The sequence below is a fragment of the Aquarana catesbeiana genome, linkage group LG05 (assembly GCF_042186555.1).
Source record: "Aquarana catesbeiana isolate 2022-GZ linkage group LG05, ASM4218655v1, whole genome shotgun sequence".
NCBI lineage: Eukaryota > Metazoa > Chordata > Amphibia > Anura > Ranidae > Aquarana > Aquarana catesbeiana.
Window position 1 is genome coordinate 417496557 of NC_133328.1, and position 20863 is coordinate 417517419.

Below are 20863 nucleotides of genomic sequence, written 5' to 3' on the forward strand. Positions count from 1 at the left end.
TATGTATCTTTCTCAACACATGCTTCTTAAATGTGTAAAACAAGACGGCAGCACCACCAAGTGGACAAAACTAAGTACTGCTAGCAGGCAATCAACACAGCATATGTATTTATGTCACATTGTATGCAATTTCTAAAACATATATATATATATATATATATATATATATATATATATATATATATAAAACACAAGGAGAGCAATCTGGTAGAAATTAGACTTTATTGCTTTTATAACAAAGATATACAGTATTTTAAATGAAAAGCAGAAGGATCAAAACAAACATAAATATGCTGCCACAGGCTTTAAAATCATAGATGTTTTAATCTGCATATTTACATGTAAATGTAACCTGTTTAAGGTTAAGCGTAGGGATATCAGGAATCATGTCGTTACAATAGCACTGGCAAAGTATACAGCATTACTAGTATGTTAGTATCTTTAGTGCTATTTAGGGATCATTTATCTCTTCTAGGCAATATAAACTTTGCTAAATTAGGCGATGTCTGTAAGGTCTGCCTGACAATGTCAAGCCTAATATTTTACCACAGTGAGAAAGGAACCAACCTTCCTTAAATATACAAGTAGCACTGTACTCCAGTGTCCTGCTACAAGAACCAGAAAGAATACAAAGTCTAATAAAGGTTATACAAAACAAAACATAAAAATGCATTTGTAAGAAGAGCAGTTACAATGGAAGATAAAAGATTGTTAAAACATAACAATAAATATTATAGCGTCATATCTTTATTTACCTGAGTAACCAAAGTAAGCAAATTACAAGGCAAGTAACAAGTGAGAGAAATCCAGTGTATTTATCTTGTTGAGGAATGAACACCTCCATGTCGCACTATGCTGAGTATAATTAGAGACCCCCAAATGGAGAAAACTTTGTAAGGTACACAGCAATTACATGTATGTAGAAATATAAATGTTATTGAAAAAGCAGTTTACAATGTAAAGGAAAGAATTGCCTACTATGGGGGGGGATATGGTGGATTGGATTCATCCTTCAAAATGCCCTCTTCACAGGTTCATGTTTTTGGGGGGCTATGTCCCCTTACGGAGTCTGGCATTGACACAGATATCCACAAAGCCTAGAGTAGCAAGCAACCCCCTGCTCCTCCTGTGTCCTCTCCCCTACCAGGAATTTTGGAGAAGTGGCACAGAGCTATCTGGAGTCGGGGGCAATGATAAAAAAGTAAGTACTGGGTGTTCACATTTAGTAAACAATGTACAGATACATTTTCCCAATTGAGTTTTGTAGTAAAAAGCCACTAAACAGATAAGTAGCTTTATATAATAATATTTTAATACCTAGGGAAACTGTAGTCATTTTAACTGTTGATTTCAGATGTACAGGTGAAACAGATTTACTTATGGTAAATAAACTTGTGTGCTCATGAATAGTTTCTACATATACATGAGAGGGAAGCCATATTTCCTTATATGCAATAAGCCTGTGATGATAAATACAGTATTTCTGGGTCTAAGCACAGGTAACCAGGTGCTCAAATCAGGGATCACAAGGCCTTCTCATATTTTTCCTTTCAAAAATATATATTGTATATTGCAGTATACAAGTCCTTATAATCTAGTGGCTGCATTAGGTTCCTTTTATATGTTAAAAACATTTAGTTGCAAATAGAAAACAAAATACTGTTGTTCTTGCCAGAAATGTTGTAACTATTCTGAACACTGAACTGATCTCAAATAATCCTATTCACCTTTCTTGCTATTTTGTGTTAACCTCAATCACCCTCCCCTCTGTATAATAGAGATGGGGAGAGGAGCAACTGCTCCTCCTTAGATACAGGGCAGGGAGTGAGTGTTGTCATGCTAGGACAGGGAGTGTAATACTTGAAGGATTAGCAAGTGAGAATAGGATTGACTAGGAGGAGAATACTCAGCCACCACATCTAAGGGCTAATACACTGAAATATATTACATTTCTGTTTTGGGGTTTAGGTATGCTTTAAAAGAGAAGTATGGCGGAAGCTGTTTTGCCCATACTTCGCTCCTGGGTCAGAGGAGAGCCCATACTTTTGCTCCCCTGTGATCCAGAATCAGAATATTTGTTTTCTTAAACCCCAACTTTAACTGGTGTCTGTATAGGATGTTCAGATTGCTATATGGAAAAAGATGCCCCTTAACAAATATTTTATAGTACTGCATCTGAAGTAGGCCCAAAACATGAACTCTACTGCATGATTGTGTGCATTATCTTGCACTTTTACTGCAAGGTGAAGGTGACTTGTGTCTCATGTGTACAAAAACTCATGTTAGCTAGTGCAAAGCATGTATAAACACATATTAGTGTGCATAAGACCTTTTTCACACTGGGGTGGTTTTCAGATGCTTTAGCGCTGGAAATAGCCTCTGCTAAGTGCCTGAACAACCCCTCCTATTCATTCAAGTGTAACTTTTCACACTGGGGTGGTGCGTTTGCTGGACGTTCTGAAAAGTCCTGCAAGCAGCATTTTTGGGGCGGGTTGGGAGCTCTGTATTTAGTGCTCCCAAAATGCCCTGCTCGCTGGAATGAATTGGCAGTGCTTTGGAAGCGCCATAACATGGGAGTTTTTAAACCCTTCTTTGGGGTTAAAAGCACCCTGCTAGCAGCGAAAAGCACTGCTTAAACAGCGGTAAAGTGCTGCTAAAATGAGTGGGGCTTTTCCCACGAACGTAGCTGCGGCCCCAGTGTGAAAGGGGTCTTACTGCATGAACATACATGTGAAGCTGCCCTTTCAGTGACATACTCATAAAATGTATCCTCCTGCATTGTGAAAAGAATATATCAAACACTTATCTGTTGAAACCATTGTTAGACAACATTTGTCTTATACACACTGAACATCTGGTTGGTTAAAAGCAATATTGCATGAGGATGCAGGTTATCCAATCACAGTGAACCAGTGACAAGCATGTTCAATGACGAAGATTTATAAATCTGAAATATGGTAGAAATTTCTGTCACCAGTTCCCCGGTCACTAGGCTCCAGTCTAATAAACAAAGCAATAACCCACACACAAACAGGTTCATAGAGTGGGTACAGGACACATTATAAAGCTAGTCTTCATTTTGTACAGGATGTAATATGACAATTACATTCCCCTTTAAAACATCATTTTTTAAGTACATGTCTAGTGCAGTTTTCTCAAAGTTTATACATGGAAATATAGCAGCATACAAGGAAATTAAAACATGTACATCGATTTATGGAGGTGTTTTTTTTTTTGACAACTTCAAGGAATGAAAAAAAGACAAAAAATATGGCAATGTCAAGTTGTCATTTTCAATAAAGCGGCAATTAAAATGAGACAACAGAACCAAATGAATCTTTTTGACTGACTTATATCAGTGATAACATCTAGTCTTCTGTCTTGCAGAAAAAAAGCCTGTTGTTTGTGCTCTTGCTTCTCTGTGTCCTCTCCTGTCACTCATTCATAAGGCTGAAGTCACAAGAACACAGCGAGGCAGCATGTGGCATGTCGTAGCTGTAGTGGCACGCTTTACTACTCACAGGTTATGGACTACGACGAAAGCTTAGAGTAACTTGGAGGAGAGAATTTGCGCTTCAAGTACTTCAGAATATAGAGGGGAAGACAACTTACAACTGTAATCGCCGATACTTTCCACAGGAAGGCTAAGGTGGTAATGAAAGCCACATCTGTTAAAGAAAATAGCAATAATATCAGCATTGCTAAAGGTTACAGCTAATCAATGCAGGATAAGCAAAAACGGTTTGAGTAGACATTGAAACGTGTGCACGTTTCTATAAAGTCCTATTTCAGTGTTGCATACACATCATGATCACAGTAGCAAAGACATGAGTAGTTCCTCATCAACTTTAGACTTTTTTTAGTGTGTGTGTTTTTAGGGTCCTCTGTTCAAATCCCAACCAGAGCACGAACTACATGGAGTTTGCATTTCCTCCCTGTGCTTGTGTGGGTTTCCTTCAGGTACTCTGGGTTTTTCCCACACCCCAAAGACATGCTGGTAGCAGTGCTGAGCAAGGGAAGGTGGGGTTCTACTGCTGGGGATGCGAGGAGAAAAGCAAACCTGTTGCCTTGACCTCAATGGGTAAAACAAATATTTACTTTAAGCTCTAGTATCATTATTTTCACTTTTATTTTATTCTGCATTATAGGAAAGAATGAACATAACTTTAGGCCATTTTTTGCGTTACTTTACCTGACAATTGCGTGGCCGTGCAACATTGTACCCTAATAAAATTTATGTCCTTTTATTCCCCACAAATAGAGCTTTTTTTTGGTGGTATTTGATCACCTCTGCGGTTTTTATTTTTGCGCTATAAACAAAAAAAGTTTTGATAAAAAAAAAATATTTTTTACTTTCTGCTAAAAAACATACCCAATAAAAAATAAAAAAAAATAAAATTTCTTGATTATAGATTATATATATTTCTTGGTTATAGAGTCTACAACCTATGGGATAATTTTATGGAATTTTTAAAATTTATTTTTTACTAGTAATGGCGGCAATCAGCAACTTATAGCGGAACTGTGACATTGCGGCAGGCAAATCGGACACTAAGTGACACTTTTTTGGGTACCAGTGACACTAATACAGTGATCAGTGCTAAAAAAACATGCACTGTCAATGTACTAATGACACTGGCAGGGAAGGGGTTAACATCAGGGGTGATCAAAGGGTTAAATGTGTTCCCTGGGAGTGCTTGCTAACTATGTGTGGGGTGCTTTGACTGGATGAAGACAGAGATCCGTGCCCCTACTTAGCAGAAACACAAGATCTCCATCTTCCTCTGACAGACCGCTGTTCTGCTTCTCTCGGGAACGATCGCTGGGTGCCGTCAAACATCGGGTCCACCGGACCCACCGATTGGCCCCCGCTGAGTCTATTCACAGCGGGAGCTGGTTGCTGGCGGCACGCATGCGCGACCCAGACCCAGAAAAGAAGATCATGTACAGGTATGGTGATTTCACGCTGAAGGGCCGCCCTGCCCCAGTATATTTACGTGGGTCGGTTCAGAAGCGGTTAATTTAAATGTTTTTTTTTTTGGGGTACAGCAACAAAACATATTAAAGTAGAACTATAGGCAAAACTTTTCCATTTTGGATAGAATAAGGGAGGATTATAAACCGTCACATTTTTTTTTTTTGCCATCTGTGTCCCATTGCAGAGATTTCCCTTCACTTCCAGTCCAACAGCAAAACAGGAAGCAAGAGGAAATCAAGGGAATTCCCTGGGACCCCAGGTCACCAGAACTAATGCCTCCATGGGAAGATTTCCATTCTATTACTTTTCTGGGGATAACTCAAAATGTGCAATTTTCTTTTACTTTCAATGATAACGGTAAACAGGACAAATAGAGAGGGAGTGAAGCTCCCTTATGGGGGCACAGACAGCAATAAAAACTGACAAGCGTTCTAAACCCTCTGCACTCCATCCAATAAGAAAAAAAAGTTTTGCCTTTAGTTATACTTTTACCACTTGCTGTCCGCCCCATAGCAGTTTTACTGCTACAGGGCGGCAGCTGTGTGCCGGATCACATATATATAATATACCTGACCTGGCTCTTCCGAGTTGGGAGCTCGCTCCGCCTGTTTTCACAAAGAGGGAACTCAGCGGCAGGTACTGCGGACTCCATGTCTGCCCGCACCCGCTGATCATCCTGCAGAGAGACAGAACGGCAGTCTGCCTATGTAAACAAGGCAGATAGCCGTTTTGTCAGGAGGGAAGGCATGGATCCTGTGTCTCTGCAAAGCAGGGACAAGGATCCATGTCTTCTCCTAGTAAAAGCACTTTTCACTGACCCCTTTTACACCGAGGCAGTTTTCAGGTGTTTAATGCTAGAAATAGCACCTGTAAAGTGCCTGAAAACCGCCTCCCATTCATTTCAGTGTAACTTTTCACAGCTGGGTGGTGCTCTTGCAGGACGTTAGGAAGTGTCCTGCAAGCAGCATCTTTGGGGCGGTTTGAGAGCGCTGTATACAGTGCTCCCAAAACGCCCTGCCCATTGAAATGAATGGCCAGCGCTTCCAAGGCACCTGAAAAGTGCTTCGGAAGCGTTGCAACATGGGCGCTTTTAACCCCTTCTTCGGCTGAAAAGCGCTGCTTAAACACGGGTAAAGCGCCGCTAAAACAAGCTGTGCTTTACCACTAACGCATGGCGGCCCCAGTGTGAAAAGGCTTACACTGTACAAAAACACAAGCTAGGCACAAAGGTAACCATTTGATCGCCCCTGATGTTAACCCTTCCCCAGCCAGTGTCATTAGTACAGTGATGGTGCACATTTTTAGCACTGATCACTGTATTAGTGTCAATGGTCCCCAGAAAGTGTCAATTAGTGTCAGTATGTCCGCCGCAATATCGCAGTCTTGCTATAAGTCACTGTTTGCCACCATTACTATTAAAAATAAATAAATAAATAAAAATATCCCATAGTTTGTAGACGCTTTAACCAGTCAATATACGCTTACTGGGATTTTTCACCAAAAATTTGTAGCAGAATACATATTGGCCTAAATTTATGGAGAAATTTTATTTGTTTATTTTTTGTATTAGATATGTTTTATAACAAAGTAAAAAATGTTTTGTTTTTTTTTTTCAAAATTGTCAGTCTTCTTTTGTTTATCCCCTTCATGCCTAAGCCTATTTCTGACATTTGTTGTTTATAAGTTAAAATCCACATTTTTTGATAGAAAATTACTTAGAACCCCCAACAAGCAGTATATATCTATATATTTATTTAGCAGAGAATCTAGAGAATAAAATGGCGATCGTTGCAATATTTTATGTCACATTTTCTTGTGCAGTGGTCTTTCAAACACAATTTTTTGGGAAAAAAAGACACTTTCATGAATTAAAAAAAAACGAAATAGTAAATTTAGCCTATTTTTTTTGTATAATGTGAAAGATGATGTTACGCCGAGTAAATAGATACCTAATATGTCATGCTTTGAAATTGCGCACACTTGTGGAATGGCGACAAACTACAGTACCTAAAAATCTCTATAGGCGACACTTTAAAAAAAAATTAACGGTTACCAGGTTAGAGTTACAGAGAAGGTTCAGTTCTAGAACTATTGCTCTTGTTTTGACAATCGTGGCGATACCTCACATGTGTGATTTGAACACCATTTACATATGGGGGCGCGACTTACGTGTGCCTTTTCTTTGCTGTGTGACCTCGCGGGGACAGTGGGCGCTTTAAAAAAATATTTTTTTTTTCTTATTTTTTAAATTTTTTTTAAATTTTACCATGTCTCTTTAAAAAAAAAAAAAATGTGATCACTTTTATTGTAAACATCCCCTGTAACAGTACTAGGTGGTGACAGGTACTCTTTATGGAGAGATCGGGGGTCTAAAAGACCCCAAATCCCTCCTTTGCACTTCAAAGTATTCAGATCGGCAAAACCTGCGATTCTGAATACTGTCCTTTTTTTAAATTCGACGCCATTAGCAGCTAAGTAAACCAGGAGTGACGTTGTGATGTCGCTTCCCTGTTTACACATAGGAGACTGGAAAGAAGTCATTTCCGGCTTCCTTCCAGTCTCACTCTAGCTGGCGGAAGTGCCGGGTCGCGGATCGGGTCTCCCGGTGGGACGGGAGGCCCGGGAAGAGCGGCGGAAGGCGGTGAGAGGGGGGGGGGACGTCCCCTCTCGCTCCTTCGGGATAACAGCCAAGGGGCTTCTAGCTGCATCAGTTGTTATCCCTGAAGAGCCGACCGCCAGCTCTAAAAAACAGTACCGGGATGATGCCTGCAGCTGCACGCATTATCCCGGTATAACCCCCCTTAAAGCCGAGGCCGCATATGTGCGGATGGTTGGCGGGAAGGGATTAAAGAGAAAAAAAAAACGAAAAACCGCAGAGGTGATCAAATACCACCAAAAGAAAGCTCTATTTGTGAGAAAAAAAGGACATAAATTGTATTTGGGTACAGCATTGCACGATCGTGCAACTGTCAATTAAAGTAACGCAGTGCTGTATCGCAAAAAATGGCCTGGTCATGAGGGGGGGTAAATCTTTTGGAGGTCATGTGGTTAAGTTATTTATTTATTTATTTGCTGACAGATTAAAAATAGCTACGGAATGATCATCCCTGTAATTAGTGAAATAATCTCTTATTACTGATTAATGCTTCTGAAATACTCTTCTTTGATACTGACATCATCAAACATGAATATGTACTAAAGAGATATATTAATCAACTCATTAAACAAATACCTGTTCTTGACTGCCTCCCCTCCCCCCATATATAACCAGAACTTGAGAAGAGCAAAACTGGTGTTAGTAAGTAAGGTAGGATATGATGACTTGGCAGGTTTAAGAGAAATCTTCAAGGCCCAGAACGGATGGCTTATTAGGAAAGAGCAGGAAACATTAGACTGCGTTTTGCACAAGAATGTGGCTCCGCTGTGATTGTGACATGTCTGGTTTTACATTTCATTGAAAAATAACGGGTTTGCTTTAAATCAACAACACAGACAACAGGACATCTCCCTGACTCAGTCCTTGCACTTTTACCTTACTACCTGTATCTAAGGGTTATCGTTACTAGCCTTAACAGCTTCATAGGAATTACAATTTGTAAATAATACTTCTTACACTATCAAGTGAAGTCAGAACTCCTGCATTGTGTACTTGTTCCAAAAACAAAGACAGCATTAGATCCATGGATCAGTATGACAACCATGGAAAAGTCAACAATGACCGCGTGCCTATTTCTCACAACATAGGCTACCTTTAAAGTGTAACACCTTTCTACTACACATTTAGCCCTGGTTCACACCAGTGTGATTTGTCATGCAATCTGACAGTTCCAAATCGCATGACAATGGCACCCCATTGCCAGCAATGGAACCGTACAAAATGCCACGACTCATGTTGCAGCGACTTTGGAAAAGGTTTTTTTTTTCCAACTTCATGGCGACTTGCATTGACTTCTGTTAAATGAAGTCGCAGTAAAATTGGAGGTGCAAATCGCACTGATCTGCAGTTTTGAAATTGCGCTGAAGTAGTGTGATTTCAATGCCACACTGGTGTGAATCAGGGCCTAAAGTATATAGTACTTAACCCTGTCTATACACTATGCATGGGTAAAAGATGTAATACAGATATCAATAGAACACTTTAAACATAGAACATACTAAATATTTCCATTTATGTAGTAGAGAAAACGAATGACTATTTTCATAAAACCTACCTAAGAAAGCTCCCAATGACACTCTACCAAGACCTGAGGCAAGAAATAAAGCATAAGAAGCAAGAAGAAATTACAGTAGTTAGAAAAGCAAGCAATTAATAAAGGATGAGGATTGAAATTAGCTGTGATTATTGTGCGTGTGTAAATGAAAAGGAATCTCTGAACTCTTTCCCTGCAGACACATACGGTAGCACATTTTCCTGTAGTGATCTGACATTCCATAGTCATACCTCCCAACTTTTTGAGATGACGAGGTACCTATTAGCAAGAGTATGTAGGCATAGGACACACCCCCTGCCACGCCCCCTTAAAGGAGAATTATACAAAAAAATGATTAGTGAAACCCAGAAGTGCCTTTTTTTACCACTACTATTCATTTACTCCTGTATATTGGCTGTTGAATTTTACAAATGCAGCAATTTAGAAATTGGAAGAAAGGTTTAGCACCGGGAAACACTTTTTGAAAGATAAAAAGTGCACTTTATATACAACTATATAGCTCAGACCAAAATGAGGAGGAGAGAGGGACAGAGGGACAATGTTCCAAATCAGGGACAGTCCCTCCAAATCAGGAACAGTTGGGAGCTATGCATAGCGTCAGGAATGTTCAATCTAAACTGTTTAAACTTTGAATACAGGGACAGTGTACTGGAATGCACAACTACTATTTGTTCATCTATATGTATAGTAACTGCTCGCCTCTTTCACAGGGATGAGCAGGGGGTCGGAAAAAACAGGCAGCTGAGGCAAAGTTTTACCACGTCCTGACTGCCCACCTAAAACCTAACAAACAACTGCAGGATGCTGTACACAGTCACCAGTTGTGATGCTTTGCCTCACAGCAAATTTAATGTGGCATGCCAAGTAGACAGGTGATACTGCCTGTCAAATTTGACCATGCAACTGAATGGGACAGTGCTGCAACCATGAACCAAACACTAACAATTTAAAGGTGCCCTACAAAGTTGGAGGATACAGCTGGCAGCCCAGTACTCCATCACTGAAATTTGTTACTACTCCATCCTGGGTACATTCAACTATTGTGTTTTGTAATAATAGTTATGCATGCTGCTTGTGACCATTCAGCTATTTAACCACAGCACCTGGAAAGGGGGCACACTATCTGAAACATCTAGTGTGTCAGATATCAGCAGAGTGTGAAGATTTAACACACCACCTGTCAGAAAGGAATGTATAAAACATGTTCCTTTACAGCCTGGGTCGGCAACCCATTGATCGCGACCTACCAGTCAATCGCGGGAAGCCGACAGATTACGATCAGGGCTGTGCCAATGCTTCCCCCAGGCTCTGCCAGCATTGCTCTCCCTTCACAGAGAGGAGTGAGAGGCAGCACAGTGCTGGGTGGAGGGTGGGAACGGGAGCTGCTTTAGTTAAAGTGATTGTAATGTCTCGTTTAAAAATAATAAAATAACAAACATGTTATACTTACTTGCTCTATGCAATTGGTTTTGCACAGAGCAGCCCAGATCCTTCTCTTCTTGGGTGCCTCTTTGCTGCTCCTGACCCCTGCCTCCTGTCGAGTGCCCCCAAAGCAAGCAGCTTGCTATGGGGCACCTGAGCCAAACTGCAGCTCCTTATGTCCATTCAGATACGGAGCTGCCCTCTGGCCCCCGCCCCCTCTCTCCCCTGATTGGCTAACTGACTTTGATTGACAGCTGCAGGAGCCAATGGCACCACCAATGTGTCTCAGACAATCAGGAGGGAGAGTCCTGAACGGCCAAGGGATTCGTGGACATCGCTGGACAGAGATGGGACTCAGGTAAGTATTAGGGGGTGCTGGGGAGGCTGCTACACACACAAGGCTTTTTATCTTAATGCATAGAATGCATTAAGATAAAAACCTTCTACCTTTACAACTCCTTTAACTAGCAGGTGATTGGTTGCTAGGTGGTCCTAGCAACCAATCATCAGCTTGTTAACATTAAAAGTTAAATAAAGCAGCTCCCGGCCCTGCCATCCATTCAGCACTGTGCTATCCCTCACTCCTCTGGGATGTACAAGAGCTGTAAGGTAGGAGAGAGCCACCTACAGCTGTGTGCTGGGAGTGAAGAAGCAGAGGATAGTGCTATGCAAGGGGGGGGGGGGGGGACACTTCTGTGTGTGTGTGTGTGTGTGTGGGGGGGGGGTTCCAGAGGACACTGTTATGGGGTGGCAGAGGGCACTACAGAGGAGGGGGGTTTGCAGAGGACACTTCTATGGAGGGAGGGGGCACTAGGGGGGACAGAGGACACTACTGTGTGTGGGGGGGAGGGTGCAGAGGACACTGCTATGGGGGCAGAGGGCACTACAGTGGTGGGAGGGGGGCAGAGGGCACTGCTTTGGGGGGGCACAGGACACCACTGCTGGGGGAGGGTCAGAAGACACTACGTGTGTGTGTGTGTGTGTGGGGAGGGGGACAGAGGACACTACTGTGTGTGGGGGGTGGAGGGTGCAGAGGACACTGCTATGGGGGCAGAGGGCACTACAGTGGTGGGAGGGGGGCAGAGGGCACTGCTTTGGGGGGGCACAGGACACCACTGCTGGGGGAGGGTCAGAAGACACTACGTACGTGTGTGTGTGTGGGGAGGGGGCAGAGGACACTACAGTGTGGGGTATAATATATTACTGTGGGGGAGTGATTTGAAGCGGGGCAGAAGACACTACTGTGACACACTATGTGTTTTTATTGGAGATGACGACCCCAACCACTAATCCCCTACTAATCCCCTAATACCACCAAACCCCCCCCCCCGGATCTTTGATTTCCTAAATTTAGTCCAGGTAGATCTCAATCTAAAAGGTTGCCTACCCCTGCTTTATAGTTTTATTTTCTTAGCACATCAACAAGGCCTCTCTAAAATAATTGTATTTTACTTGATTACACGCATTGTTCTCTATGCGCTTGTAGTTTTGTATTCCTTTTTCTACATGTCATCTAAAAACACAATGCTTCATGCATAAAAGGTAGTTTTGTTTTCCTCCATTATTTACATGTAATCTATACAGGCCTTCATGCATAAAAAGGTGTAAGTGCAAATGTAGATTCTTCCTTTTACTTTCAGCCTGCTCTGGAAGAATGTCAACTAGACACGTTTTGACAACTGAGGCCCGCTGCTCCATGGTGAAAACCTGTACTCAACCACATTCTTCCAAGCATTAAGATCATGGCTTAAAACAAAGATACAAATGAACAGTCTACACACACACACACAGCTCAATTACAAAAAATACAAGAACAAGTAATAAATGTAGATTAGTTACAAAGCTAAAAAATAGAAAAGAAAGAAGGAGTGTGCCAGGAGACTTCAATTATATAACAACCAAGGATGAATTTGATGTTGTAATACTATTATCATCTGAATCATATCTTTTATTGGCTAGATCAAATAACCAAATGGTCAGGAATCTAGGTTCAGCTAGCTGGCCTTCAGGTTTTTAAATATTTACTTTGTTCTGTAAATTACAAAAAATGGCAGTGACAGAAAAACACCTTAGTAATTACATAAAAAAGAATGCTGTGTGTGGTGTGCTTACCGAAGTACTCATTGAGGAATGCGAGTGAAGCCACGTAGCAGCCGAGGCTGAAAAATTCAGCTACAACCATTAACCAGTGCCATGTTCTTATCGTTAGTGCGACCATGAGCAGTTCTGTCAGTATCAAGGCAGTGAAGGAGATGGCCACTACGTGTACAAATTCTGACTCAAACAGTAGCAGAGCTCCATACATCAATATGGCACCTATAACACAAACACATTAAAATTATACTTGCAAGCCAGTGGCTGAAATGCACAATTCATATAGCTTAAAGTCCAACTCTGGGCAAAAAAAATAAGTTTTCCCATGTAGTGGGGCTGTTCCCACACTGCACGGGTCAACTGCTTGTTTTTGTCAAGGGGAAAGAAGAAAAGAGTTATACTTACCTAATCCTCCGATCTTCCCAGCACAAGACTGGTCCAGCACCTCTGCACTCCAGCAGTCTGGAATTGTGGACTGTTTCTGAGGTCATCAAGCTCAGAGCGGGCTCCATAGACCAGGAGAGACCAAAAAAATCCCACCTGTGCCACAGGTGTATCCAAGCCTGATTAACTACTTAAGAACGTAAGGATTTGCACCCTTAATAACCAGGCCATTTTTTGCGATACGGCACTGCGCCACTTTGACTGACAATTGCACAGTCATGCGACGTTGTACCCAAACAAAATTGATGTCCTTTTTTTCCCCACAAATAGAGCTTTCTTTTGGTGGTATTTGATCACCTCTGCGGTTTTTATTTTTTGCGCTATAAACAAAAAAAGAGCGACAATTTTGAAAAAAAAAGCAATATTTTTTACTATACTATAAACTATATACTTTTGCTATAATAAATATCCCCCGAAGAAGTATAAAAAAACAAATTTCTTCCTCAGTTTAGGCTGATATGTATTCTTCTACATATTTTTGGTAAAAAAAAACTCGCAATAAGCATATATTGATTGGTTTGCGCAAAAGTTATAGCATCTACAAAATAGGGAATAGATTTGTGCCATTTTTATATTTTATCTTTTTACTACTAACGGCGGCGATCAGCGATTTTTTATTGGAACTGCAACATTGCTATAAAAATGCACTGATTACTGTGTAAATGTCACTGGTAGGGAAGGGGTTAACACTAGGGGACGATCAAGGGGTTAAATGTGTAACCTGCTAGGTGATTCTAACTATGTGGGGATGTGATTTACTAGAGGGGGGATTGTTTTGATCTCTCATCCTATGAACTTTGTAATGCATTATTGATTTTTTTGCATTTTCTTGTTTATGTTTAGCGCAGTTTTTTCTCATTTACTGTTGTTTCTTTGTGTGCATCTCACAAGTTGAACTGCTGCTTTTTTGGGGGTTTTATATGGTAGCACGGTATTTTTTTGTTTTCCATCCTCTTGGGACGACTGTGCTGCAACATAACACACAGGAGACTCTGCTGCACTTGGATGGATCGTTTGTAGTGAAGACACTACACAGCTCTCTGTTGTGATTCACGGGTTCAGTTTTCCATCGGGGTCATGTGAGTGTAACATTTTTGGTTTTATGATAATGTATTAAAAGTTTTATTGCGCTAGGTTGCGCTTCCCTCTCGTGTGTTTCCATAGACCAGGAACAGACCACTGCTGGACCACAGGGGAGCACCACTTTATGGCGCAAATGAAAGATAAGGTGAGTATATGCTTTCTTTTAACCCTTAAACAAAACAAGCAGTTGACCCGTGCAGCGTGGGCACAGCCCGACTGCATCAAAAAACTTTCCCCCCCCCCCCGGGGTTGGGCTTTACAATTCAAAACATGCATGAAACAGCTTTTGATATCCCTTATGATATTTTAGTGAGTTAGAGCACAGCAATCATCCAGCTATATTTCCATATAATACAGTGCAAAACCCTACCAAGTGCAATACCTGTACTGTTTACTTTGCTGTCAGTGGTTTGTAGTTATATCATGACCAGGCATAACACACATACATTACCAAATACAAAACACAGAAACAAATTTAAAAAAATGCAGGAGGGTACTGAACAGTTTGAGTTAGACCCCTTTCACACTGGGGCGGTTTGCAGGCGTTATTGCGCTAAAAATAGCGCCTGCAAACCGACCCAAAACAGCCGGTGCTGTTTGTTCAGTGTGAAAGCCCGAGGGCTTTCACACTGAAGCGGTGCGCTGACAGGAGACGAAAAAAACTCCTGCCAGCCGCATCTTTGGAGCGGTGAAGGAGCGGTGCATTCACCGCTCCTAAATCGCCCCTGCCCATTGAAATCAATGGGACAGCGCGGCTATACCGCGGCAATACCGCGGCTATAGCCGCGCTATACGAGCGGTTTTAACCCTTTTTCGGCCGACAGCGGGGGGGGGGGGGGGGGTTTAAAAACGCACCGCTAGCGAATACCGCGGTAAAGCAGCGCTATAAATAGCGCTGTTTTACCGCCGACGCCCCCTACCGCCCCAGTGTGAAAGCAGCCTAAATCTTATAACACACTATACAAATATTGGAATTCGCCATCTCCCACCCAATATCCTTCAACTGAAAAAACTGTCAGCCAATCAGATGCAGCCACTGTTTGAGTATTTTGACAGGCACCAGCTGCAGCTGTCAGAACACAATAGGTGCCTCAGGAGATTCCTCCATCTGCAATGTATAGCATGAATGGGGGAGTCTTCAATTTTTTTTTGTTCAGCCCGCAGCTTGCGTGTGTATACCTAGTTTATAGTTCACTTGTTCTTTATTAGAGATTGTAAAATGGTACCCTACATCTGCAGCTACAGAAAAACATACTGTACACAAGTTAGGGTAAAAACTGAGTAGACCTGCAATGTTTACAAAGTGGCAACAAGCATATGTTAAGAACATTGAAATATGTAATCTTGCATTAAATACCCTGTGCTCAACTGTATATCCAGTGTACACTAGCAACTAGATTTAATGTCTGCACTTAGCATGACTAAGAAGCAAACAGAAAAGGTAGTTTTTTCCTTTTTTCTTTTGCCCTAATTGTTTCTTTCAGGGGTAATGATCTTTGTATATAAATTAGAGATATTAAAATATTTCTGAGATCTCTTGAGATGTCTCTACAACTTGATTGGAGTCCACCTGTGGTAAATTCAGTTGATTGGACATGATTTGGAAAGGCACACCCCTGTCTATATATGGTCCCGCAGTTAACAGTGCATGTCAGAGCACAAACCAAGCCATGAAGTCCAAAGAATTGTCTGTAGACCTCCAAGACAAGATTGTATTGAGGCACAGATCTGGGGATTGCGTTCAGGCACTTTTGCAATTTATTTATGTCTAGCAACGGTAACACTCCTATTAACTACTGCAGCCTTCTGTTTTACATATTAGCCTCCAACCTGCTGACTGAAACACCAATGAATATCCATGAACTGATGAGGTCTCCCCTTTTACAGCTACCTACAATTTTTTTCCCTCCAGTTGTTGAAGACACTCTACGTTGACATATTTTGACTGATTTTAGCTATGCAAGGGATTATGGGAAAAATAGTTATATAATGATATATTTGAATACATACACTATATTACTATTATTCTTCCAGAAGCGCATTACTGAGGTCAGGTACTGATGTTGGACGAGAAGGCCTAGCTCACAGTCTCCGCACTAATTCATGCCAAAGTTGTTCTATCGGACTAAGACTGGGATGGCATTAAAGTTTATGTGCATGTAAAGGCAGGCGTCCCAATATTTTTGGTAATATAGTGTATATATTTATAAGTACATTTAGATAATCTCAGTGAATACATAACCAGACTATAGAGTGATTTTATAATTGCTTGTAGGTGTATTTTATCCCATAATAACTGTGTAACTACAAATAAGAAAACTGGTCTATGAAGCACAAAAAGATATTTTGCAAAGTAATGAAATCACTTTGCAAACCTAACCCTAATTTTAGCACAGACTGAACAATGTGCAATATGAGAGGAAAAAGTTAAACAGCACTGATTTTAAATGATGTTCATTAATACAAATACCAATCAACCATCATGCACTGCACATTGGCAGGATGCATTGCCGGACTATCGATTTACCTGATAAAAAGAAAGCAATATATGACTGTTGATAAAAATTTTAAGCTGGCGGAAGCAAACCTGGAAGGAAAACAATAATGGCAGACAAAAATCCTTTCGTCTGCCTAAATGAGTCTCTCTTACCTTGGTATATGCTGATTAAAACCCAGATGAGGAAGGTTTTAAACGACAAGGATCTTCCCTGTGAAGAATGAAAAGAAATGTTAAAGAAACAGGATCGCACAAATAGTACTGAACAGCCACAATCAAAGTACATACAAAGTTTACATTTCTTCTCATATCATCAATTGTAAATAAATGCAGAAAACTGAAAACATGAATTGAATTTGATTTCTCCGATAACTTAAAGGGGCATTGAAATAGTTTGGGTCAATCTTTTTTTAAACTGATGCTTTTTATGTTTTTTTTTTTTTTTTAAATATAAACACTGCATTTTCATATAAACAATACATACAGGTTGCACCAATGGAATTGGTATGTCAGGGCATTTTAGGTTTTCTAAAGAGGTCTGAAAACAATATGCAGCAAAGCACACATAAAAAGACACCTAGAACAGCTGGCTACGAATAGTACAAACCCAATTTCAGAAAAAGCTGGGACGCTGAGCAAAATCTTCATATGCAATATTATGTACCTGACTAAAACAATCAACCAAGCAAATTAAAAACATTTTTCTTTTACTCCTTAACATAATGATTATAAACAACATTCAATTTTTGGAAAAGCAATAAGAAGTGAAAAAAAACATTAAGCAAGAGAACATAATATTTATTTATTATAGGTACTTATATAGCGCCGTCAATTTACGTAGCACTTTACACATATATTGTACATTCACATCTGTCCATGCCCTCAAGGAGCTTACAATCTAAGGTCCCTAACTCACATTCATACATAAACATACTAGGGTCAATTTAGACAGGAGCCAATTTACCTACCAGCATGTCTTTGGAGTGTGGGAGGAAACCCACGCAGGCACAGGGAGAACATGCAAACTCCAAGCAAGTAGTGCCATGGTTGGGATTCCAATCAATGACCGTAGTGCTGCCAAGCAGAAGAGCTAAGCACTTAGCCACTGTGATAATATTGATACTTTCCAAAGAAGAAAGGGAAACTGGGAGAGGGACGGGGCATGAAAGTGGGAACCCAGGCCAGTTTAAGTTACCAAAGTTCGGAAAATGGTCACAAACACACATACATAAGTTCACCACATATGGAACAATCTGTCCACATGGGTCTGCCTATGTGAAGCAAGGTATTAGCTCACAATAATAAAGAGCATGGAAGCTATCAGAGTCTTGGTGAGCCCGTCAGCATGTCCACATAATGTGGGTCTTTTTGGGGTCATTGCTGTCTGTGGCCACTACAGTTTCCATTGTCATAATGTCATTTGGAATTTTGGCCCATTCTAAGATGTGTGGTGGGGTAGTGGATTTCCAGATAGCTGCCTGCGTTGTCATGAGGCAATGCCTCAACATATCTTTTTTAAATCAGGTGGTTGCTCCCTGGTGTGGGCTACGGTCCTGGCACCACCTTGCCCACAGCTTGTGGGTTTTAAAGGTGGGACCCCGGTTCCTTAGCTGTGGACTCACATGTTGTTGGCTTCCTGTCCCCCCTTCGGGGATAAATTAAGGGGGGCTTTCCAGGGGTTAGTTGTTCACCCAAGACTGGTGTTCTTCATGCTGGAGGTTCTCAGTCCACACATTACAGCCCATGGTGTATCTGTATTTGTGTTGTTCATCCTTTCTATAGGCTCATGTGGGTAATGGCACAGTTTTTCTTTTTCCTTTATTTGTCAGGATTCTTGTATCCTTTTGGTAATCCTATTATCCTCATAATTTTTGTCAAATCACCTACCTATATCTATACTCCTATATCACGGAGCTATCGCATTCAGCCACCTTGTTTATTTTGCATTTGAGATATGGAATACATTTCCTCTGAGTAGCATTGGTAGTGAGGCTGTAGTATACAGGGATTTACATTTCCCTCTATTTGCCTTTTTTGTTTCACAGGTGGGATTTTGGGTCTTAATTATCCATCTTCACACCTTCCTGTGCCACTCTTTGGATGTCCTAAACCCCCTCCACAACTTCCGGGCCATATACTGTGTGGTGGGAAACATTTGGAGGTGCTGCAACATTTAATTTTGTTTGTAAGTATTCCCCTTTATTAATCAATGACATGCATTGAGCCATATGATATATTTCTCCCCTTTCACAGGGAGTGTTTAAACACATTTTGAAACGGTATTCTCTAGCCTACAGATTTTATACGGATGGCATCTACCTCTGAAGAAGTGAAGGTTATTCACAAAATGCGTCAAGTTTATATGGTGCACACTTTTTTAGTAATTTAACTCTGTGGTAATGTGTGTATGGATCAATTGCCAACATGTGTAATTTACTTGCTGTATGTCAAACATAATCAACCAGCTTTTTATTTGTGAGATTGTCATGTAATGTTCATACATTAATGTTTTATACAAAATCTTTCCAATGTTACGCCTCATTTAAAGTCCCGTGGGCATTTGTTTTGATTGTGTATGTAGATGTAAGGGATGGATGCATAGCATTCTAGGCACCAGATCATAATCTTTTTGTTACACTGTATTAGGTGGAAGACACCTTTGCCCAATGTGATATTATGCTTAGGCTTTTGTTTTTAGATATATATACCTGTAAAAGTGCCTTTAAATCATATAAAATACTGCATATACTCGAGTATAGGTCGACCTGAATATAAGCTGAGGCACCTAATTTTACCACAAAAAACTGGGAAAACTTATTGACTTAAAGCCTAGGGTGAGAAATGCAGCAGCTACTGTAAGTGGAAAAGAAGGTCAACGGTGCTCATCTGCATGCCTCACTGTGCTCATCTCTTTGCACTGTGTCCATCTGCATGCCTCACTCTGCCCATCTCCAGCCTCATGTACCTGATCTCCGGCGCTGTGATATGCAGTCAGTCTAGACGGCGGCCGTCCAGTGTAACAAAGCCCTGCCTCCTCCTCGTCCATGATGGAACACTGATTCAGTTTCCCAGCAGTGAGTCAGTGTTCCGCCTGTCACGCACGAGGAGAAGGCGGGGCTTTGTTACACTGGACGGCTGCCGACTAGACTGCATGTCACAGCGTTGGGAGATCAGGCGTATGAGGCTGCAGATGAGCACAGTGACTCGAGTATAAGCTGAGGGGGCTTTTTCAGCACAAAAAAATGTGCTGAAAAACTCAGCTTATACGGTAGCTTAACAAGCACATTTTAATCTCACAATATAGAGTTGCCATCCACTTATTATGCTAATTCATAAAACTGATCAATCAGCTATGAGAAATTTTTGAAAATCAGAGGTGGCAAAGCATAATTTCTACTGTTATATTGTATCTTCCTATTTTGATAAAACCAAATAAAAAAAAATTATATCTTGTATAACCAACTGCCATATTTTATCTGCTCACATTCTATATTGATAGAATAGTCTCAGGGCATAATTATATTTAATAATAAAATAGTATGTATATTATGTTTTCACAAAGCCTGTCCTGTGGATGCATTTACTATGGCATTTCCCTGGTATGTTTTATGGACCTTGTGGATTACCTTTGTGAGGTCTTTATACAGCTCTGGGTAGAGAAGGGCAGTTTCTGGTTTCACATCTTGATCCAGCACCAATGAGAACACAGGAAACATTGTGTAGATTGTTGCATACCTTGGAAAAATAATTAAAAAGATCATTTTTTTCAAAATACATGCATCTATTAACATCATTTCTTTCAACATGTAGTAGCCTCAGGTGAAAAATAAGTTTTCAGCCGTTAAGCAAGATCAATGTACTTTATGTGGCTAGCTTGTTGTGCTGACAGTGTATCACAATATCACTAAAACAAAAAAACCTCCACCATAGTATGGATTACTGAGGTTAACAATCACAACCAGTGGGCACTACCCTGTTAAGATCTTTGTACAGAGTACTGTGGGGAGCTGTGAAAACACTACAAATGTCACTGTGCAACTTGTGTAAAAGCGGAGCCCTGCTGTGGAGGCAGCAAGGAGAACCGCAAGGGGTAGGTTGCAATTTATGAATTACCGCATTTCTCCAACATTCTTG

At 40.9% G+C, this 20863-nt stretch overlaps 1 protein-coding gene across 2 annotated transcripts in view; it reads right to left on the bottom strand.

Moving 5' to 3' along the window:
* Positions 1–205: 205 nt before the first annotated feature.
* ATP9B (ATPase phospholipid transporting 9B (putative)) overlaps positions 206–20863 on the bottom strand; it is a 581467-nt gene continuing 560809 nt past the window's right edge. The window contains exons 26-30 of one of the 2 annotated variants that reach the window (XM_073631214.1): positions 20356–20464; positions 16883–16940; positions 12724–12927; positions 9190–9222; positions 206–3668 (exon numbers count right to left, since the gene is read on the bottom strand). In XM_073631214.1, coding sequence (XP_073487315.1) covers positions 3532–3668; positions 9190–9222; positions 12724–12927; positions 16883–16940; positions 20356–20464 — 541 coding nt within the window. In that variant the 3' untranslated portion in view covers positions 206–3531. The remainder of the gene's footprint in view (positions 3669–9189; positions 9223–12723; positions 12928–16882; positions 16941–20355; positions 20465–20863) is intronic. The other variant, XM_073631215.1, reaches the window with a different exon arrangement.